The 23922-nt window shown below is 41.5% G+C and overlaps 1 protein-coding gene across 3 annotated transcripts; it reads right to left on the bottom strand.

The window, feature by feature from the left end:
* Positions 1-1602: 1602 nt before the first annotated feature.
* On the bottom strand, positions 1603-22148 carry mpp3a (MAGUK p55 scaffold protein 3a). Of its 3 annotated transcripts, XM_084743998.1 has the most exons (19): positions 22085-22148; positions 21857-21975; positions 20868-20945; positions 20383-20463; positions 19501-19638; positions 19310-19391; positions 17664-17749; positions 16315-16389; positions 15897-16093; positions 14273-14337; positions 13337-13357; positions 10949-10990; positions 8840-8905; positions 7277-7432; positions 7011-7091; positions 5925-6018; positions 4306-4414; positions 3938-4066; positions 1603-2294 (listed from the first exon to the last, which is right to left on the bottom strand). In XM_084743998.1, exons 1-19 carry the CDS (start codon positions 22119-22121, stop codon positions 2115-2117), a joined length of 1836 nt encoding a protein of 611 aa, XP_084600124.1. In that variant the 5' UTR covers positions 22122-22148; the 3' UTR covers positions 1603-2114. The 3 variants fall into 3 exon arrangements, with proteins under 3 accessions (XP_084600124.1, XP_084600122.1, XP_084600123.1); XM_084743996.1 differs by lacking the exon at positions 8840-8905; XM_084743997.1 differs by lacking the exons at positions 8840-8905; positions 10949-10990.
* Between the last annotated feature and the right edge of the window lie 1774 nt (positions 22149-23922).

Here is a 23922-nt window from a genome sequence, read left to right as displayed (position 1 = left end):
GGAGTGTGTTGCTATTAATTCCTCACACCATTAATTGATATAATGATCATAAAGCAAATGCAGATTTCATCACAGTCTGTGATACTCCAACATAAGCAGTACACCATTGGAAATTATTTTAAGACTAACTTCCAGTACAAATCCAAGAACAATTTGATAAATGAGGCCCCAAATCTTTAACTAGTGTTACTTACAGAGAAGTTTCCTCGCCCCAAAAAATCCCATGAACCCACACAGACTGGTGGGTTTGTCCTCTCTCTCCTTATGTGCTTCAGCCTTCACTTTATCCAGAGAAAAATATTACCTTATGCCAAGACTTTAATATCCATTTTTTGTTAACACAAACAACACAGTTTCTCCCATTCTCCCCTCCCACCTGGCGTTTTCAGCTGGTAAAAACTGCTTTGGTGGACACAGCCCTTGAGTGACGGTCGACAAAATCCTTCATTTCTGTGTATAAATGAACTTAGCTGAAGCTAAAGGCTTTCTTCAAAATTCCCTTTTTATTTGGCCAGACAGCATACCAGCAGAGGAACACTTAAACCTCTGCAGCCCTACTGTCAACTCCCAGTCAACCTCTTATATTAAACTGGTAGGAAGAGAGAAGGAAAAATTACAACAACCAAGAACTGCTTCACTGTATGTGTGGGGATTTGCCGGTATTTATTTTTAAAATATTAGAAAAAATGTGAACCTGTTCTTTTACCTTAAGTAAACATTTTGCCACTGTGCTATTAATTATTTTCATTACTTATTAATATGCCAATTATTTTCTCTAAAAAGTCGGACTAGTGAGGCATGTCTGTTATAATCTTCTTAAAACTCCAACTCTTCAAATCGCTTGTTTTGTCCTTATAATTGCAAACCTGTAGCTAGGGAATGTTTAGCTTTTTGCTTGATAAATAAATTTAAATCAAAATATTTGCTGATTGCAATTCTAATGTGAAATCTGTGGATATTTTGTCTCCCATCTCCACACTGTACCTGCAGTCTGACAGGACATCAAAGTAAAACCCTGATTATCAAAGAAAAACAGACATCTAGTAGCGACCTCTTCTTTTGCAGTGAAAAATACAGATATGTGCAAGGAAACTGTACAAAATCCATTCCTGTACGTAAAAGGAGCGTCTCAGGTTGGTGTATGTGAACACACACTGCGACATCCATCCACACACACATTGTGCACAGCATTATTCTACACACAAACAGATGTGGGTTCCTGGGGATCGACGGTAAACAGGTTGCATTGAAGTGCTACGAGATCTTTCGTTGGCACACGAGGAGTAACATTTACAATATTTACAACATCTGAGATTAAATAATTAGTCGTCATGCGTTTCCTAAAAACAAACAGTTTCATAGAAAATAAAATTCTCACATTCCGTTTTGATACGATTTTATCTCTGTCAATGTGTGGAAATTAAATTCATGGTTTTAGCAAAAAGAGCACATCAGTTTCAACTGGCATTCACGTAACTGTATATATCAGTTAGTCCTGTTGAACGTATGATCGGTTCCTCTACTGTACAGGACGCATGAGCAGTAAGAATTAACAGGAAGCATTCTGCGATTGGCATTGAGTTGAATCAAACTGTAAAACTAAAAAAACATGCTACTAAAGGTACTCCAACAAGAGTCACGATAAAGCTGACTGACTGAGCAATCCTCTGAGTGGGATCCCAAACCTGACACACTCTAGTGAACGACGCAGCTAGAAAGAGTGACAGTGTGAGGAATAAAACACTTCTGAAACTACAAACTCTCTTCTGTCCCTTATCTTTGAAGTCAATAAATTAAAACCAAACCTGAATAAATATGACCGTAGGAAGTGACAGTACGACTGTGAGTTTTGGGCCAAGAGAGCTGACGATCTGCTGTGATTCCCCAGACGACGAGGTATTCCTCTGACATCATCCTCTCCCTTTGGTGCCTCAGTTTGCACCTGTGTGACCAGCCCTGCATCAGTCACACAGGAGGAGCTCAGCAGACTCCCAGGCTGGCCAGCAGGCCTTTGGAGGGGGGGAGGGGGTGGGTCGGCTCATTAGGAGAGGACTGGTGCAGGATTCGGGTGGGTTGGGTGTGAAGTTCTTGTGGAGGATGCAGGGGATTTAAGATTAGGTCCGCACCCAGCTGACAGGCACCCAGAAGGACTCTCGCTCCAGCCTTTCTAAGATACCTCGCAGTTCTGCACAGGCACTGGCTGAGTCCTCTTTGATCAGGACCCGGTCCACCAGGTGTCCATACTGCTGATCGATCTGAATGGCAGACTGACGCATCTCTTGGAGGTCTTCATCCTGTTGCAGAGAGCAAATTAAATGGTTTATACACAAAAAAGACACAGTCACAATGACTATATTTGCATGCACACTAATTTTTCACTATTATTCTAAATTTGGCAATATTGTGAATTTAATGTGTCATATAAACAGCATATTCAGTTTGGATAATCCTAATGTAGCATTTTCCAGTTAGGATGTTGGATATGCAGATATGGCATTGTGCTTCAATAACAGTTGAGCTAGCTTGGTACCTGGTGGAAACTCTATCAACATATCTTAAGTTAACTAATTAAGCACAAATTTCTGGTAAGAACATACTAGCTTGCTAGTTGGTTAGCATTTTGCTATACATGCATATATATATTACTTTTACAGATCCTCCAGTCTTTTAAAAAGGCTGGGGCAGAGATGCACAAAAGAAAAATCCACATTTCTGGTCAGAAGGAGAAATGCACCTCCTTTTGAAACATTTTGATATCCACAGTTTTTGGATATGTGCAACTATTTATAATAAGATGTATGTCATTATGTTAAAGTTTGCATGTAAGTGAGAATACTGTGGACTACTTGTTTTTATTGATCATGTAACCAGCTTAGTAAGAATAATTTCTCTTTCAAAATTAAGGCAAAAAACTGAATATTTTGCACAGGTAAATAGTCACCTGACCACCTTGCTGAGCAGGTTTACCCCTAGCTGTGTCTTGATGCAGACACAGAAACCTCTGAAAGATGCATCCCATTAACATAATTCCTGTGGAGGACCTGAAGGTTGAATCCTCCTCCACCAGTGAGACAGTCTGGCTCCACAGAGACCATAACTGTAATGGCACTTTTGGCTGCTCCCTCTAAAAGTGTCTGACACGTTTAGCTAAACAACACTGACTGAAAACAGTGGCTGAATCACGTTTCACAATAACTGTTGCTTGCAATTTGCAAAGTACTGCCAGACTCTTGCACGCTCGAACACAGACTGCAAGGACCTGTTGTGATTCAATAAAAGCATGAGAAGAGGAAGTTATTTCAAGCTTGCATATTTCAAATTTGGCAAACTGAGCCCTCGGCCAACAAATAGTAAGAAGTGAGTTTAGATACAAATTACAAAGCTGATAGTTTGGGTTGAGCCGTGTTCAAAGCATTTGTGAAACACTATAAGTACGCACTTGTGACTGTGCTACATCAGTATTACTGCTTCAAACAAGTTGTTTCAAAATGTGAGATTTTGATGTGAATTTTGATTTACTGGATGAGTGGTGGAAAGAGATCTGCTGGTCTTAAAACAATCACCACAATGGAGCTAAACCAGGCTGTCTGTCAGTTTTATGCCAATGAAAAAAAAAAACAGGAAAGGCGAACCCTGTGGTTTCAGCAATTATGCTGACCTGTGCGGGCCTTAACCAGATATCAATGATCTACCAGTCAGCTGATCCTGATGTCTGTTGAATAATCACGAGTTTATAACAACTAACAGCAGACAAACTAAAACAACCATCTATTAGTTAATTGTGCTTTGGATGAAAATGGCAAGTATCTGGTAGAAAAAATCTGGTGTGTAACTGATCAGAAATGTTACTTGATTACATACTAATCCACTCTGCAGCTGTGTTTGGGAATAGAGTTGGGATATAGCTATTACTGCAAAGAGAAAACTCAGGACTCACTGTAATACGGCCGTGCTCTCCCCCTCCTGGTGAAGTGGCAGCGCTGCGGCGACGTCTGCTCTCAGGAACACGAGGTTTGACAAATATTACGTAGGGCTTGAACTCGGCCGTCCGCAGCCTCCTCAGAGCCTGGAGTGGTGGAGAATTTACATACAATAGAGCAAACGGAGGTCAAGCATCAGACACGAGAGGAGAAAGTAAACAGTGAGCAGATCTGATGCAACTGCCTGCCCTCATCCACTCCAACAGTCAACAAACTGCTGCTGCCTGCAGGATCTGCTACTCCTGACATGTTATGATAGTGCACTGTGATACATCTGGATCCACATTAAACAAGATGTGCTCAGTGGTTGCAACATGAACCCTACCTCAGGCTGCACATCCACCACACACATCTTATTCTTGGCCTGTACAGAGCGGATAGCCTCTATACTTGTGCCGTACTGGTTCTCCTTGTATTCCCCATGCTCTATGAACCTGCAGAGAAACAACAGAACTTTAGCAGGAAAGAAATCATGCAAGTTCAGACCAGGGGTTCTCAAAGTCTTGATGACAATGAGCCAATGTGAGCAGCCAAAATATGATTGCAATATAAACAGCTGCCTAAACTATGATTTCCTTATTTTAAAGGAGCAATATGTATCAACTGCACATCCAGAAATAAGTACTGCAGACCAGCTAGTGAGTTGGAGCTACAGACTGAATATTAGACAGGTGAAATCCTATTTAAAATACAATCTATGGTTGAAGCGAGTTGTTTCCCCTGCCCCCTCCTCCCCAGCCTCAAGGAAGCTCAGGCAGACTGCAGGAACACCCGACAAGCACAACGTTTGAATTTGACAAGAACAACTGATGACAAGTCCCCCAGTTGGTCAGCTGTTTATTACTGTCAGTTGTCTGTCAGTGTAAAGATGAGCCTGTTATCCTGATAACAAAAGGCTGCTGCTTTGAAAATATACTCTTGTAGCTTACCGACTGCCTGCCAGACTCCATTAATATATTGCTCAATTTAAGTATTATAAACATTTACTCCTTCCAAAAGATTATTAATGATCTATTACAACTCATAAGCAGACACTTATTCATTTGGTGAACATTCGGCATTAATATTAACTCTAATTAATTAGAAACGGGCATACAATAACACAATTTATGGGACAGAATAGAAATTTCAAACTTCCTGAATCTCTGATGATGTTTTATGTATCATTTTAGGTCTGCACCTTTTTTATAATATTGTATTTTATACATTCTTCATATGGTCATATATATTTATTATTATGCTTTGGTGTACTACAGCACTGTCCTTCTTTACAATACTGTTTCTTATTGTATTTTTCTGTAATATTATGTTATGATTTTGTATTATACTCATGTGGATTGCAGCAGCCTTTTTTTGCCCAAGCTAGATTTCAACAATAAAGTATATCCTATTTTATGTTATTGAAGGCTGCACAGAAAATAAAAATCTATGAACTTGTTGCAGGATTTATGATCAGTCATTTTAAGCTGTAGGAGCTCACAAACACATTTTTTTAAATTCATCTCAGTAGTGGCAGCTGCGCTTTCTGTCATCTGTTTTAAAACAGGTTGAATGACATTAACAATCTGGTATGTCAGTGCAGCAGACAAGTGAAAACACATCAATAACACTCTGACATATTTTACAAAAAGGAATGGGAGATTTTTTAAGAATAAAAAGCAGGAATTATTGCCTGCATAAGTCTTTTCATGCCGCATACAGACGGCTCCCATTTTAGCTCATTCATATTATCTAGGCTAACAGTTAATTTTCTGGACAAACAGGACATGATTCAGGACAGCTGCTTGCAATTTGGGATTGTCCTGAATTTTTTTTGGTCATCCAGATTTCATGTCATGTTTGGGGGCTGCACAAACTGTTTCTTAGGGATGCCACTGGCCTGTGAGCCACACTTTGAGAACCCCTGGTTTAGACAAAAGCAGAACAGTATCATTGTAAACATACTTGTTGTTCAAAGCATCTGCATCAAACTGCTGTTTGGTGACAAAATGGTACTCCACACCCTCCTTCTCATGGGGCTTCTTGGGCCTGGTGGTATCTGCGGAAACACAACAGAGGGATTTACTTGTAAGTTTAGTGTGATGTTGACTCATTTAACCACATCATCAAAGCATGATCATATCTCCCCTATTTTACCTCCCCTTCACTGGCTGCCTGTCTAAGAACTGATTTTAAAATATGGCACAGAGCTACCTGGCTGAGCCTCTAAATCACTGCTCACCAGCCTGTAGCTTGAGGTCATCTGATAAAGCCCTGTTAGCTGCTCCCTGGTCAAGACCACGGGCGACAGGACTTTTGTTGTGAGGGCTGCAACACTTTGGAATAACTCACCTCAAGAACCCAGACTAGAAAATTCAATGTCATCTTTTAAATCAATTCTTAAGACTCACTTTTACCAATTGGCTTTTTCTTCTTTTCTTTTCTTTATTGTTTTTTATTATTTTATTCATTTGTTTACTTCTCCTTCTTCTTTTATTTGCTCTTGTTTGTGGGGGGTTTGAAAGGCCATATTAAATAAATATAGTAAATAGTAATGGCAGAAGTAGAAGTACAACTCCAATGTTTAAAATTTAAATTAAAACAGAATGTGCTGATGCGTAAAAACTTATATTCAACTGAATACAGTACAAAGACGATATTTAATATAGATATTCAAACTGATTTACTTGATTGTTTTTTTAATAAAGATACACTCATTCTGAGTTTGATGCCTGAAACGTGTTCAAAAAAGGTTGAGACTGGGGCACTGCGATACATCAGCTTTCCTTTTAACAACACTCAGTAAGTGTTTGGGAACTGAGGACAATAATTGTTGAAGGTTTGACAGTTAAATTCTTTCTCATTCTTGCTTCAGGAGCTCAACAGTCCAAGGTCTCCACTGTCATATTTTGCTGTTCATAATGCACCACACATTTTCAGTGAGAAACAGGTCTGGAGTACATGCTTGTTTTTTTCACAGTGTCCCAACATTTTTTGGAAATAGGGTTGTATTATTATTATTACAGTGCATATAGATGCTGGGTAACTCACGTGGTACAGCCACTGCAAAACGATGTGGGTTTTCAGCAATCACCCGCTGTTTGAGTTCATTGATTCGTGCTCCGAGAGAACCTTGGCAAGCCGATTGTGTGTTTAAAGGAGAGAAAAAAAATAAAGATGGTGAACTTAACTTGCATCGTTATGTTGAAAAAGCTGCAAGAAATTGGTCATAAATGTGTTGCAACACACAGTTGGATCCACTAGGTGTCACTGTGGTCACAGGAGAACATTTGTGCCTTTCAGTGGCTTAGTCTCACCGATCAGGACCACCAGACGGGGTCTCTCATTGGGCTTCTGCTGGTACCTTGTCACCTCTTCGTACGTGAGGAAGTCGGGGTCTCCAGGATCTGAACCCTCTCCAGAGGATCCTTGCCTGTCCTTACGACTCAGCCGAAAACTCCTCCTTAAACCAGCTACAGCCAGGCCAGAGATGGTGGGGAAGAAGGAGCAGAAAGAAAAAAAATGTACTGGGTCAGACTGCCATGAACCAGAAAATTATTACACAAGATTACATAACATGACTACAGTACTTTCCTTCCATGATGCAGATAGAATCTTTTTGCATTTAAAGACAGAGTGCAGTGAGCAAACATGTTTTGAATAAATTCAAGACCAACCCAAGATAATCATGCATTAAAAACCTTTGCAAATAGTGCACATAGATGAAAATAGCTCACTCTTATCTGAAGTGTAAATACTTGATAGTGTGAGACATTAGCTGAAATCAGACGTCATGCTTCAACTGAACATTGGATTACATGCAGCCAATAGTGAACACATCAGGGGCCGTATTCCTAAAGCTTCCTAGTACAAAGAGTTGCTCCTAGTGGTGAAATTTGAAGAAAACTCTTAAGATTTTCCCCTCACAGTTAAGAGTAGGTCCTGGTACAGATAAAAAGTTATCCTCAAAGCATGTTAGCCCTTTAGAGAGCTCTGAAGGTGAAAATCTGTTCAGAGTAGTGAGGAGGATTTTTACCAGGCGTTAGTGTTTCTTAAGCAGAGGGGAAAATGGCACAAAGACACAGTCGTGGAGAAATATTCTCCAAACGCTTAATGACAGTGAGTCAGTGAAACGCAACAGATTAAATTGTGCAGGGATCATGTTTGCGATTCACCTCATTAGTGATATGCCTTCATAATAATAATAAAAAAAAACTTATTTATACAGCACTTATTTAGTGTTACTAAGTGTTTCACTAAAAGAAAATAAAGCCAGATCAGACAGATTAATCTCCCACTTGACGCAATAAAAGTCAGCTCACTTTGTGCCCCAAAAATATATCTTTAAATGATTGAATTAATATCATAAACGCACAACGACTAGTCAACTAATGGCTTAAACCGACAACTACTGGTTGACAAGGAAAATCTTTATTTTGAGGCAGAGTTGCTCTGAGAATTTTCCTAAATTACTCCTAAGCCAGGGTCTCCTTACTAGAAATGTTTAGGCTAAGTCAGGAGCTCTCAGAGGATTCTCACAATATTTGTGAATACGGCCCCATGTGAAACCTGAGACTGAAGCAGACTTTGTTTTAAACAAACATTCTTTCAATTCATTCTTTAAAAAAATGATGAGGACTCTTTCAGCAGTTCAAAACAGATCAGTGACCCAAATATACATTATAATTTTCCAACATTATGATCCAAACAAGGCATGCTGCTCTGAACGAGGCTACAGTGCTGAGGCAGGACAGACAGGACAGCCTGGCCCTGAGAAACACCACAGACTGACTGACTGAAAATCAGGGTCTCCCATGGCCAGGACTGTCTGTATCCCCCGTCAGTGGTGTGTACCTGAGGGAATGAGCTGGGCACTGTACCTGAATAAAATTCCCAGGAAAACACCTGGCCACAGGAGGGCGCCACTGCTTTACACTTAGGAGAGACTATAACTGGCGTTAGAGCATCACACAACCCAGCCTCACACCTCCACACAGGGTGAACGAGCAGCAAACGTGCCTGGTTGAGTGTGCAATGCGTCCAACGCAGCAGGGCCCTCATGGGGGTGGGGTGGCGGGGACAGGGAGGGTGTTTTGGGGAAGGGGGAAGCAGTGCACTGGCCACAGCACAGCAGCAAGGGCGGTTAGTTGGATGCAGGGTGGGAGCAAAGGAGGGAGGTTTAGGAGGATCCAAACACCGCAAGGTGGAGGGTGTGGGCGGGCGGGCAGACGGGCGGGCGGAGGGATGGAAAGGGGAGGGTTGTACAGCTCCAAGCAGAGTGCATGAGAGGAGGCACAGATACTGCTTCAACAACGTGTTTGCTGTTACAGCGAGGAGGTGCTGTGTTTGAATCACTCCTTGTGCTCATCATCATTCCAGCAGCTCACAGGAGGAGGTGGAGGAGTCAATGGGGGTCAGGTTGGGCTGAAGAAGGGTGAGGGAGGGGAGGTCAGTGGAAGGCTAGAGAGGGGTTGAGGATAAAAGGGGCCAATGTATTTGCTCCACCCCGATTTGAATTCAGTAAAGCCTGTTAAGTTGAAACATAAATGCCAGCCTACCTATTTAAATGCAACAAGTACCAACATTCACCATTACTATAGTTATATATGGGCATATTCTCTACTTTACAGGTCTGTACTTTCCCAATAATTTACAGTCAAGTTCCCTGGAAAGAACCATAAATTGGTACTAAATTAGAAATTATCTTGAAAGAACAGCTTTATTTCAACCCAAGTGAATATTCATGCATAACTAGAAATTATTAAAGACTATGTCAAGGAGATAGTTTGGATTCTATGAAGTGGGGTTGTATAAGGCACTTATCCAAAGTGAGTGTATTGCCTAGAGGAGATGGAGGTTGGAGCAGCAGAGATGGGCTCCAGCATCAAAGCTAAGCAATGTGCTGTTGTGGACAGGGTCAGCAGTTATTAAAAAAAAAAAAATCAACATCAGTTCAAGTGTACGCTATATTTGAAATATTTTCACCGCTTTAACATGACATCAGACACCCTTCTCTGAAAGCAAACCACCAGGCTTTCCAAAGCACCAGACTCCTTTCACAAAAAACATTAAGTTTATCTTGTAAAACAGGGAACAGAGAACTAACCCTTTAAAAAAAAGTTCCATAATAACATAAATAAACAACCTAATGGTATGTTTAGAATACTGGAAACAAAGCATCAGGCTGCAAGTCATTATCAGTGGAAGCTGGCAACAGGTAGCCAAAAACTAAGTCCAACACTTGTCGCTGTGTGTTGAAGGCTGTTAAAAATCAAGTTAAAGCAGTGAGAATATTCTAAATGTAACGTACACTTATTTATTTTAGTTGCCTACAATAAGTTTTGGTGCTGACCCTGTCCAGAGCAGTATATTGCTTAGCTTTGTACACCGTACACTGGTACTCCTGCTGCTGCTGCTCCAGACTGTCACAACCCCACTTCAAAATAATCCAAACTATCCCTTTACAGTAAATGTACTACTAATTGTCTCTATTTACTCTACAAGTAGCATCTAATGATATGGTACTTTTCTGGTTTGTTTTGCCTGAGCTGTGATATCTGATACTTTGAACTATCTGTTAACTCTAATTATGCAGTGGAGTGTCTGAAGAGGCAGATCTGTTACTGGCACCTGCATAAGTGTGAGACGATGCTTCCTACACATTTTTTTTCCTTTTACGTTTGATACAAAACACTTGTAACAGGTTTTTTTTTTTTTGTACATCTGCACACGTCTGCCCTTTTCCTTTGCCCAAATTAATCATGTACCTTCATCCAGTTTCCTCCTTTGGCCTTGTCTTTCACCCTATCTCTTGACCCTTGGAAACCTTCCGCTTAGCCCTCAACCCCCAGCCCCAGACAGGTCAACCTCACAAGCAGTCATTTTGACCCCAAGCCCAAAAGCACCCGGGGAACCAGCGCACAGCCAGGCTGCAGCAGGCATAGAGCGGAAAGGGAGAAGGAGGTGGAGAAAGATGTGCACGCTCTCACCTATGTACTGTCCATTGAAATAGCCCTCACAGTCACAGTCCTCTGTAGGGAGGCAAGCAGGGAAAAGAGGGGGTAAGCACAGGGTAAGAGACCTGGAAGAGTTAAGGAGTAGGGGGGGTGGAAGAGTTAAAGAGGGGGGCGGGCCACGGGCGTTGGAGAGGGCAGGCGACAGGCAGCAGGCAGGCAGACAGCAGGAGGCGAGAGTGGCGGGGCAGCCAAGAGATAATGAAGGCAACGGCCACTAACGAAGGCTTGATGGAGAGATTTGACATTACGAGACGAGAGGAGGAGAGAGAAGAGAGAGGAGAAAGGTCTCTCCTACGTCTGGAGAGGAGCCAGCTGTGAGCAGAGTCTCTGTGACCCACACACACGAAAACAAGTCTGAACTCCCCAAAGATGCACAGCTGAGGTACAAACTGCCTCTCACACACACACACACACACACACACACACACACACACACACACACTCTACAACAACTCCACAACAAAAGAAAAATGTGCCACACTTAATTTCACAGTACACTAAAAAGGCATAACAAGCCATACTTTGTATCAAATTAAATAAAAACTAGAAATAATATCTTCTGTATCAGACAGTATTAGACCGTTATTAGACTTTCTTGGAGGGTAATTAGGGCCACATCACAACAGAACTATGAAATTAATGTGTATTATTTCCCCTTGTTAAACCATTTTAAGATTGTAATTTGGGACTCATTCACAGGTGTAGTGCTGCTGGAGTGCGCTGGAGCAAGGCTCCGCCATTTTTTTACCCTGTAAAATGCTAATAGAACAATAATTCGAAGATTGAATCATCATTTAAGTGTATGGCTCTGATCAGACAGCTGCCATTTTCTTTATTGATGCAGAGATCCATACAGGTGATGTGAGGATGGGCTCTGAGGTCATCCAAATCTGTATGCATAAATCATCCACCTGCAGCAAATGTGTAGTTAATTTAAGAGAAAAAAAACTCCAGTTATAAGCTTGACAGGACAGAGGAAACAAAATTAAATCATAAATGAAGTTGCGCTGCTGTGCCGTGCACAGTGTCTCTCTTACTATGAAAATGCACCACATTTTTGTGATCCTGCCCACCCATTCCACAGATTAAACACGGGGCCCGTCGTTGTAAATGCAGTCTGTGCGTCATGAATGCATAAGCATGCGTGCGTCATACTGTAGCTGTGCTCTGGTTCTCAGCACTATGACCCTGGATACACTACAACAGAACTGAACTGTAAACTATTTAAAACCATTAACAATCAATGTGTGAACCAGATCTACCAAGTAAAGACCAAAATTAAAGAGGGAGAGGAATATTTTGTGTATGGGTGACTGCACAGACTCGTAATGTAATATTGTAGGCAGATAATGTGATTTGATCAAGGAAGTAGGCATCAGTCATGGCTAGTCTGCCAGTTGTGTGGGACCAGACAAAGAAGTTGTCTCTCCACTTGTAGATAAGTGATTTCACTTTAGTTTACAGTTCTGTCGTAATGTGTCCTCAGTTACCCTCCAATAAAGTTTAACAAGAGTTTAAAAAAGGGTCTAATGAAGATATTGTTTCTAGTTTTGTCTAATTTGTCTAAAAATAAAAAACTGCAGCTTGTTACATCTTATTAGTATACCATTAGGTGTAAGGTGTCTAATTAGGGTATAGTTGTGTTTGTTAATTGACTAATAAGGAACTTAATATTTTTAGATTTTGTCTAATTTAATTCAAAGTACAGCTTGTCATGTCTTAGTATGCCGAAAAATAGTGTAACTGAAAAGAGTTGTTTACTCATCTAAATGTCTAAATTATGTCCTTATCAAATATAATTTGTGACACTATACACTACTTTTGGAAGACAGACAAATTACGAGTGGAAAAAATACCTTAGCAGTGCAGAAACAAGTGAAAACAACATTAAAAACGCAGCTGAGAGTACGACGGAGTAAAGATGAGGATGGAAAACAGACCAAAAGATAATAGGCGCCGAGGATGACGCAAAAGAAATGTGGAGCTATTGTTATCTTTAACAACCTCTGCTTGGTTGGACTACAGTCTCTGGGGATGCTGCTCTGCCTGCACATCACCTGGTACAACACACACACACACACACACACACACACACACACACAAACACACACACAAACACACTAGGCAAAGAATCTCTATTCTGGTCTGGTGCACTAACAGCAAGAGAGGAGGAATTAAGCTGGAAGCGGTAGAAATCCCAAATGCACACCCCACTGGCACACATGCAAGCTCTCCACACACACACATACACACACATACACGCAGGCTTTGAGGCCTCTATGAACACTTTCAGCTGTGTTTTTTGTGTGTGATGTCTGTGTGTTCTAGATGAATCATGTTGGTTGCTGCACATGTACCCACCTTTATCACATCCTTGGTCATCTGATACAGAATGCAACAAGGAAAAACATCAGCATTAGAGATGTTAAAGGACATCACTGTAGTGCAGATGACAGATAACAGAATGACATTTGGAAATTCATGAAATGAGGATTTGGAGATTTTAAAAAATATTTTTTGGTCGTCAGTGACGTCACAGACGAGACAGGGGGTGTGGGAGGGAGGGAGGGGGGGTTCCGCATTTAAAGAGCCCCTGCTGGGATTTAGGGGGAATTAATCAGAGAGCTGGAGGAGCGTGGAGGGAGGCCGAGACAGAAGAGTCCCCGCAGGCTTGCTGCTGCGTGGCGTAGCAGGGCTAGCTGCCATATTGCTAAGCTCTTGTTGTCTCCCCGTGGCTCAGGCCTAATCGGATCGCATGCAGCTTACGCGCCACGAAGAGCCACCGCTCATATTACCCACTCACCTGGCTGTTTACACGCCGCCTCTATAGCATCAAGTGAGAAAGTGAGAAGTGTAATGTATTGTCGAGGCTTTGTTTCTCAGTGGGGGCAGCTTGTAACACTGTCTGGATGTGCTTAAGCTGAACTGCTCTCTGGCCAGATGGAGCAAACATGAAAGAGATTAATTCATATCTGTGATCCCTCGCTCCGTCTCTGCTCCCCTCCATCTCTCCCTCTCTCATCCCTTTAAAAAAAAACGTCTACATAGCAGCACGGAGAGGATGGACAATGAATACTAATGCCTCTGAGAATGCCAATTACCAGCAAAAAGGTCAATAAATGTCAATGAAAACATTGCTGCGTTTATCCAGCGGAGATATTATTGTCCTCTAATGACAGTGACTGAGTGCATTAGCAGAGAGAGGAGAGCTGATAGTGAGAGATGCTGCAGGTAGTAAACCGCAATTATGAAACAATGCAGAAAGATGCAGTGGAATCCTGAGAAGCAGAAACTTACAGACAGGCTTTTTAGGGGATTTTGGATTCGGGAGTGTGCCCATTTTCATCCTGTAAGCCAGTCGCCTGGAGGAATGTGTCGCAGCACAAAGAGCCAAAGAGGATGGAGGCAGGAGAAGAATTATCAGGTCAGAAAAACACAGTAAGCGAAACGTGAGGAGGGAGTGTCAGAGAGGTGGGACAAAAGATTCATACGTGAAAAGAGAGGGACACCATGAGACAATGGACCTCTGGGCACAAACGCCGCCCACCCTCCCACATAAAGAGTTACACAACCAAACTGAAGGAGACACGAAAACAGCAACAGACGACATGTTGTCTATGTGGTCAAGTTCTGGTTGTTTTGCATCCATTTTCAGTGATTGGTCGATTTATGTGTCTTTGTGGTTCTTTTGCTTCTATTTTTGCTAATTTTGCGTCTCTTTGCAGTTGTTTTGTGTCTATTTGTGGTTGTTTTGCTTCTCTTTTCAGGCCTTATACCTTTTTGTGTGGTTGTTTTGTGTACCTTAACGCTGGTTTTGCATCTGGTATATTTGTGTCTCTTTTTGGTAATTTTGCATCTAATTGTGGCTATTTAATGTTTCTTTGTGGTTGTGGTTTTATGACTCTTTGCATTCATTATGTGGCTCTTTGTAGTACTTTAGTGTCTCTCTGTAATTGCTTTGTGCCTCCTGTTTTCTCCACAGTTATTTTGCATCAAACTGTGGTCATTTTATCTCACTTGTGGTTGTTTTCCATCTCTTCATTGTAGTTTTATGTCTCGTTGAATTAATTTTGTGTCTCTTTGTAGTACCTTTGCGTATCTCTGTAGTTTTTTAGTCAATTGTTTCTTCTGCAGTCATTTTTCATTTCTTTGTGATTGTTTTTCATCCTTCCCTGCTGGTTTTGTGTCTGAACACCGTCATTTTGTGTCTCTCTGGTAGTTTTGTGTCTCTTTGCAGACAGTTTGTGTCCCTTTAGTTTTGCTGTTGTTGTTTCCTCTGTAGTCATTCTGCATCTCTTTGTAGTTGTTTGACATTGTAAGAAATATCAACAGACACCTCAGCCTCTGTGGGCCTCTGCTCAGTAATCCATCCATGACACTATGTGATGTCTGATATTAAACGGACCTGAGCTCATGCTACTTTTGTTTTCCTCAGAGTGCCGCAGAAACCTACATCATCTGAAATGTGTCATTTCACCCTAAACATTTATTTAACCTGCAAAACAGCATATTAAGGCTTTTGAGAGCTTGGATACCTCTGTGAGCTGTGTCTTTCTCTGTGTTTAAGCTGTGGTTATTAATCCAACAGACGCTGCAGTGTTTGGCAGGGATCTCCCAGCCTGCTGAGATCATCTTACTGACGGATTATGACACTCGCGGTATCAGCATGCGCCTATTCAAGGCTGTGTTTCAATTTATTTTTTTCCACACTGCTTTGATGCTCGATCTAATCATAGTTGACCCCTCAAAATGGAACACATGAATGTGGATTTAACAGATTACAAATGGCTGGATAAAATAAATATAAGCAGTGAGTGGGTGAACCGTTCAGTCCTGGCACTGATGAGTTTACACCACAGGTTGTTCATTTGAAGCTAACGGATACGTGATGTGACACCCGTCTCCTCCCGGGTGCTCTCACCTCTCCTGGAACTGTTTGGAGGGTACAAGTCCGGCCCGCAGGTTGCTGTCTCCCACACGCTTGGCCTGCCACCACGTGGGGTCGTCTTGGGTCACGACCTGCAGGATGTCGCCCCGCTTGAAGGGAAGTCCCGCCTCTTGGCAAGGCGTTGCCTTGTCCTCCAACGGGGTGTAGTCGAACAAGGCTCTCATGTACACCTGGAACCAAAAGGGTATTACATATTAATAAAAAAGCCCGAAACTGTTTATCTGACTGGTTCCATGGATCTAATGATGATCTGAAAACGATATACTTTTATTCCTCAACTTAAATCTTTAAAGAAATGATCTGGAATGCCACAATAAAACAGACGACAACTAGTGTTTCTTCTCGGCTGCAGTTTCACTGAGCATGCTCCGTCCCTCATGCTTCATCTCACCTTGCTGTCCTTCAGGCGGTCCTCTTCTTTAATGGCAGGGATTATCTTTAGAGTGATGGAGCCCTGGGACTGGGACTAGATCACAAATAGACAGGAGAAGTAGGGGTGAGAAGACAGTGAGTGCAGCCTCAAATTAAAGACAAACACTAAATATACTTAAAAGGCACCCCGAGGTGGAATTTAGGCAGATTATATCTTTAATGGACTATCAGAGTGCCCTGTTTTTAAATAAATAAAAGATTTATGGAGCATTTTAGGTGAGCACTCACTACTACCATCTTACTACTATCCTAAAGAAATGCTCATCACTCACTCAGTTTATAGTTAACCCACTGCTTTATTTATCACTGCTTCTTCCTGAGGTAAATACAGGAAACCCTGGTTATAAATAAACAAAACACAGGCTTTATACTGCAAAAACGCCCAAATTAATGCTTTTCAGGATATCTCATTGAATTTGGTCATATATTTGAATATGTTTATGTTAGACATTCAACTGAACACCCACTTATTCAAGCAGGAATTTGGTAAATGTACATTTTATTTCTGCCATTTTCATCACTTTTATTGCTTTGCTGTTTTATGAGATCTTTTATCGTATATGTATTTATTAGGGTTCAAGCCTAGAGGGCTAGAACCTTTTTGTTTTGTGCCACCTTATTATTATTTATGTGCTGCAAAAGCTAAAATTCCTGTGTGCTGGAATGAGCTAGAAACAGGAAAGTTGGCCCAATAATTGGAAATGATGTGCATCAGAATCTCAAGCAATATGAGCCCAGTCAGCCACATGGTGGCGCTATAATGTAATGCACTTTTGGAAAAGCCACGCCCTTCACTCAGTGTGTCTGATTGGCTTGAAATTTGGCACACAAGTCTGAAAAAAAGCCTGTTGTGGTGGATTTTTTGCTAATTAGCATGAACTGAATAACAGTTATGCAGTTTTTTAATTTTTTATTGTATTAACCCCAAATAGGGTTTACAGCATCAGGAGACTGAGATAGTCATTTCTATCATAAATGAGCAAGATCAGTCAAAAAACATGGCCGACGTAAGTAAAAATATGTTTGCAAGCTTGGAGCTTTGTAGGAAATTGGCAGTAACTCATTAAAGATTTTTTCTGACTATCATGAAATTTGATAGACACCTTCAGGCCATGATTTGGAGTAGGTCTAACAAAGCATTCTGTTGGCTGCTTCTATAAACTGGAGTTGTGCCAACGGCCATCTACTGTAGGTAATACACTGACTATGCATAAACAAGCGAAAAAATCGTAACTATTCCTTTAAGAAGTGAACAACTGAAAAAGATGATTATTCTGGAAATAAATCCTTCAGAACTGTGGGTCTCACCAGCAGCTGACTGATCTCGTCAGGCCTCTTGTGGATGACAGAGACTCCGTTCACCTCCCTGAGTTCATCTCCTACATGGACCAAACCTGTGAGGAGGAGGAGGAGGAGGAGGAGGAGGAGGGACAGTATGAAGCTACGGACAGTGCATCAGTGACAGTCAGAGTATCCGCTGAGCTCCCTGGCTCTTTGGGTTTTATCAGTCATATCAAAACATCAGTATCGCCGTCAGATCCACAGATACGGGCTGCCTCCGACCTCAGCTGTGATCCATTTAGCTGCAGCCACAACAATGAAATCAAAGACTGAGAGAAGTCAGATCAATAAGACTCTCCCTCAGGACACAGCAGCACACAGCAGACACACTATTGTGCAATCACACATGTATAATGTAGCCTTTCACAGACATACAAAGAGACCTGAGGCTAATTCGGAAATCTCTCTACAGCTTTAGACTTTACACTGACAAGAGCTTTTTCCATCACTTCATGCAGCAAGAAACGAAGGAAGACATAAATGATTAATAGAAAGGAACACTGATCGGGTTACTTTCCCAGCATGCGTGTTTATAATGCCAAATAACACACACACACCTCCATGTGGCTGATATTTCCATGGCAACGCCCATGAAAGGGTCTTTGCTGAGTCTATATCATGTGTGATTGATTCTCTGGGGACGGGTGGAGAGCGTTGAGTTTCAGCAACAACCACACCAACCCTCTCATTTAGCTCCTCCTGCTGCTGCATCCCTCTCTCTCACAGCGGCTTTGATCTCAGTCGTTCCAGTATCACGGTTTGACTTGTTATCACATGCATATATGCATCATTTTCTGTGAAAACTGTTTCACCGAGTTTGTCTCACTGCTGTAAAACTCAGGAGCCTCCTGAGGGCTGGGCTAGGAACTTTTTTAGCATGTCATCCTCGAGTCTTTCCCATTTCTTAACTTTATACCAAAAAATGTCCCAGAAAGTTCTTTAACATTAGCAGCACCCATTTAAGCTGCACATGCAGAAGGGTTTGAAGCATTTCAGTGATTCACCACCTCTTCTACTGGCAGCCTTTTTATGATGCAGCTTCTTTCATGCTTTTAAGGTTCTTAAAGTCATCCAACCATTTATTTAAGTCAAAATAACTGGGTTACCTGACTATGTAATTCATTAGAGTTATATGTTTTTTGCAGGGCATGCTACATTTTTTCTTTTGTGCAACTGTACACTTAATGCCAGTAGGCTGGATGCCAAGCATGAATTTTGCCAGAGTTACATATATGTTTAAGATCTTTGACTGTGTGTCTCTGGGGTCTCAGCAGCAGGACAGAACCACTGGGAGTGCAGCAGGGTACCCACCTCTCCACAACCCTGCCAACACAAGTTTTTATATATATTTATTACAACTAATATATTTAACTGAATAATTTTAGGTTAAAAAGGTGAATAAAGAGAGTTGTTGTCTCTTCTGACTTTTTTTATTTGAGGTAAAATGATACAGTATTTTGTAAGATTAAAGAAAATTCTAAAATATAAACCTTTTTCTTGTTTCTTACCCTGACCCTCATCACTTAGCCTAATTTCACACCCTCTTCTCAGTTTACTTCTCATGTTGAGGCTTACAAGCCCTAAGTGACAAAAATAGAAGCAGCATAATTTACCACTTCGGTCTGCTGCACCTCCTCTCATGATCCGAGCCACGATCACCGCCCCAGTGGCGTCGTCCCGCCTGATGGTGGCTCCCTGGAGCACAGACGGAAGAATAAGATCATTAACAGAGAAGAGCAAAGGTCTCTGTTCTCCTGCTGCTCTCCTCATGTTCTCCTCTCCACTCGCATCTATCACAACTCACCAGAGGCTCCTTGTTCTTCACCAGCCTGACAATCTTCACCGACTCCTCCTCCAGCTCGTCCTCGAAGTCGTCCGGCAGTGGTGGCAGCACGGGGTCAAAGTTCTTCTGAGCCACAGTGTCGTGCACAGAGAGAACGGCCTGATGGGACGCAAAACAGACGTGCTGGGATTGCAGTGCTGACGTGTGCCAGAATCTGTGAACAGCCTCACAGATGAAGTTACAGTCTGATGTCAGGACAAATTTAAAGCAAGCAAGCAAGCAAAAATGTATTTATATAGCATATTTCATTCCAGGTGGGCGTGCAATGTGCTGCACAGAGTGAACAGGAAGAAGAACTATGTGGATAGTGCAAAATAAAAACAGATGCATTAAAAAAAAAATACCAACAGAAATAAATAATAAAATGAGTTAAGACCAGCAACCAGCCAGTAAAATAAGACATGAGAATTAAACCCATTTAAAAGGAAGAAATAAAGAAGATATAATAACATAAAGTAAAAGAATTAAAGGCAATAAGGCTATACATTTTGAGGTAAAAGAAATAATAGTGTAAATAAAATAAAATAAAAATGAAGTAAAAAAAAAAAAAAACATAAATAAATAAGTCAAGACCGGCCCACCAGAAGATTGAAAGGTGCAGCTAAAAAGGAATGTTTTCAGTTTAATTTCAGTTGCATGTTCCAATGCTTTGAGCGTAAAAGCTAAAGGTAGATTCACCAATTTTTGTGGGGACTTAGGGAATAACCTGGCGGCCTGTTCCAGATGACCTAAGTGGCTCGTAGCTCATAAGCATGTCCGAGAGATACCGAGGTGCCAGACCATGTAGGGCCTTAAATATCAGACAGAAAAAATGGCCACATGAATGTCTGCCTGTGTCTTTACCTTGAGATGTGGTGACGTCAGCAGGTGCAGCAGCTCCTTCTCCTCGGTGCTCATTGGTCCGCTCTGCAGCTCCTCGGCCACCTGCCGATCAAAACACACACACACACACACACACACACATGAAAAGGGTGCTCTGACCTGGTATGAACCTGTGCATGTGTATGTTGGGAATACACGCTGTAGTTTACTGTAGAATAAATGCAGACAGATACACAGACATCCACACAGGGGGAGATAAGTGGCGAGCATCTAAGGTCAGCAGTTTCCCCCACTGATGACTGGTGAGAGCAGCAGGATATGGAGTTTCATTAGATGAGCATCAGGATGATTCAGCACTTTGAGAACATTAAAATTCACTTCTGATACCTGCGTTGCTTCTCTGTGGGAGCTAACTCATTGTGACTGACTGCTGTGCCCAAGTGGAAAAGTAATTTAGGGTGTGTGTGTGTGTGTGTGTGTGTGGGAGGATTGTGTGATGAACTTACATCCTCTGCCAGAGAAGAGGCACTGTGGAGGACCGGTGTTGGACTCTGTCTCTCGTACTGTCTCAGCTTCTCATGAATCTGTAACACAAACAGATGGAGTTCATTAGAGCAGAGTTTCAGAAAGGAAGGCACAGTTTTGGAAAACACTGAAGGTTAAAAGTGTTCTCAGGAGTTTTCTTGTAAATAAGTGTTATCTTTTCTTTTAGTGTTCCTCAACAAAGTGTATTATGTGGATTCTTGACAAATGACTGCATTTCCCCCACTTATAACATTTGCAGAGCAAATATTTTAAATCCTGCATTGTTTTTATCGATGATTACCAGCTAGCAGTCCTCTTACCTGGTGCATTGCTACATTTCTGGTGAGTTCTAGGTCAGTGGAATAGTATGAAACCCATGGCAGAAATATTAATTGCATCAACCCATGTGCACATGTGTGCACGTGAATCCTTGTGTACAAACAAAATAAGGATCTTATAATTAAACTCATCCATAAAGCTACTAGAGGTAAAAAAAAAAAAAAAAAAAAAAGCTCTCCAAAGATCTAAAATGATACTGTATGCACTGCATGCTTAAAAACAACATACAGTAAAAAAGAAGCAGAGTTGACATTTCCATTAAAACTGCACAATCCTTAAAATCCAACTGTCTAACTGACCTATTATTCTTTATTTAAATAAACTCTGTAGTTCATGGGAAAATGCTGCAAAGAGATCTTGATCTGCACCAAGAGCTAAATATTTGTTGCTGTAACTCTCTGAAATCTTCTGTTTTTTCAATATGCCACTAATTAACAAAAAAGGGAAACTCATGTCTCCCCACACCCCTGTCAGTCTAGAGCTGTCCTATCAAAAAAGGCTGAAAAACCCAAAAAATAATCCCTCTCGAAAGAAAAAAAAAAAAGAAACTTAATTTCCATGGTCTGTACATTGGATGACACACGAGTTTTCATGACATCCAACTAAACCCATCAAGGAGTAATAAGCTCACCTTCATGAGGTATCCCAAGCTTCTCTCACTGAAGACGTCTTTGAGGAAGACCATGTCCTCTTTGTGATTGGCATCGGGGCGCAGCTGAGAGGTCAGCAGGGCCAACGTTTCATGGAGCCCTGCAGAGGAGGGGAAGAAGAAAACGCTCATGTAGATTAAAATGAACAGATGGAACACAACAAGCTTCAAGCAGTATTGACAGTATGTGTGTGCACCAACTCATCTCACCCGCTCCTGCTGTGAGGACCGGCATGGCTTCTTTCATGGGTCAGTGAGGTGAGGGAGGGGGGGGGACCTGGGAAGATGGGGAAAGACAGAAATTATAATCTCCACATAGATGCACAAACTGTTGCTCTCAGATTCTGAGATTTCTCTGTCTCAGAGGATAAAAAAAGATTCCCACTTCTCATGAATAGCAAAGAAAGAGAAGGGTAACAGTGTTTTTGTGTTTGTCCGACTGATGTAAAAGCATCTGGAGACCCATGTGCTGTGATTACAGCCGTAAATCATCTCCTTGTAGGCTTCGAGCTGCGAGTCCAGGCTGCATTTCCCATTTTGCAGTGCAGTTAGCTCTTCCGTGAATGTGTAGCTGTGTATGCGTACGTCTGCTTGCATTATAGAGCCGTAGTAGTAAAATAAACAGTTACTGCTGGTGCTATTAATCACAGCGACTCTCACCGCACCCTCTTACAAGCTTTGTGTTGGTGTGCAGGAGAGGAGAGTGGGATAATCTGGCACAAAAATAACTGAAACACTGTGTCATACAGCTCCTACTGATGGAGGACTCATTCATCTGTAGGATGTATGCCACCTCACATGCACCGATTTAGCGCACAGTATGAGTCGTGTTGTAAATTTGTCCTCTCTGCTTCACCCCAGTGAAGCTACATGTTGGAGGGAAATAATAACTACAGATAAAATATATTTGTTAATTTGTATTATTCAGGAAATGCCTTCGTTGCAATGAATATCCAGTATTAAAAGTACAGTATTGTGCCTGTACAAACTGTTTATTTAGAAACGGTTGTCAAATAACTACAAAGTCTCAATTTTATTGTCATGTTTAATCTAGGGCTGCAACATCTGTAAAATGTTAGAAAACAGTGAAAAATATCCTTCCAGTTTTGCCATTTCTGCATGAAAAAAATCTTCAGTGATTAATCAACAATCAAACTTGAAGTAAGTTGCTAGATTTACTAGCATGACATGGCATTATACTTGCCCCAGGCTGGCAGGCAGCTTTTATTGTTGAGCCCCGCAATGCCCACTGAGCTCCTGCAGACTGCAATGGATTGATGAACAAGAGAATTTGTAGTTTTGAAGAAATTTGATTTGGGTCCTCCTTGCATTACAGATGCTGAACAATCATTGCAAATGGCAACGTTGATATCCGTTTCTGGAACTTCAAATAACATCCACACTGCAGACATACTTTGCACGTACATAAATAAACCGTATTGTATCATCTTTCTGGCCTGATATCTGCAGAAACGCCCTTTTTTGTCTGATATATTTCAGAAAGGCTTTTGTTGGCAATACAGAAAATGTGCTGATTATCATGCATTCACCGTTTAAACCAGTTGTTTTGTATTTATAAAGAGGGAGGGGCTAAACGACAGGTTACGAGAGTTTTTGCAGTATATATGCTTTACAGGAACTTTCTATACATCTATATTCATATACTGGCAGACCTGTGAGTGACTCAAAGATACAGTCGGCTGAAACACTGCACAGACTGCTGGATTATCGCAGCCCCTACCGATCAATATCCCTGTCACTGCACTCAATACTCTCCATATTTCCTCCCACTGGAAACACGAGTCAATAGCATAAACCACAGACTCCATCATGTCATGCCACGGACAAAACAGCAGAAAACCATCAGAAAGCCAAAACAGCACAACAAAGCTGTGATAAACACATCTTCACACAAGTTAAACCAACCTTTGCCAGCATGATGGATCTTCATGGATACATAATAAGGTTCAGGACATTTTGATCAGACAGAGTGATAAACACGAGCTCATTCGAGATCATTCTGCAAACATATGACATCTACACACCGC

This window comes from Lutjanus erythropterus, chromosome 19 (genome assembly GCF_056507025.1).
Source record: "Lutjanus erythropterus isolate fLutEry1 chromosome 19, fLutEry1.hap2, whole genome shotgun sequence".
NCBI classification, from domain to species: Eukaryota; Metazoa; Chordata; class Actinopteri; order Lutjaniformes; family Lutjanidae; genus Lutjanus; species Lutjanus erythropterus.
Note: the sequence above shows the minus strand (reverse complement) of the source record. Positions and strands in the feature narration are given on the sequence as shown.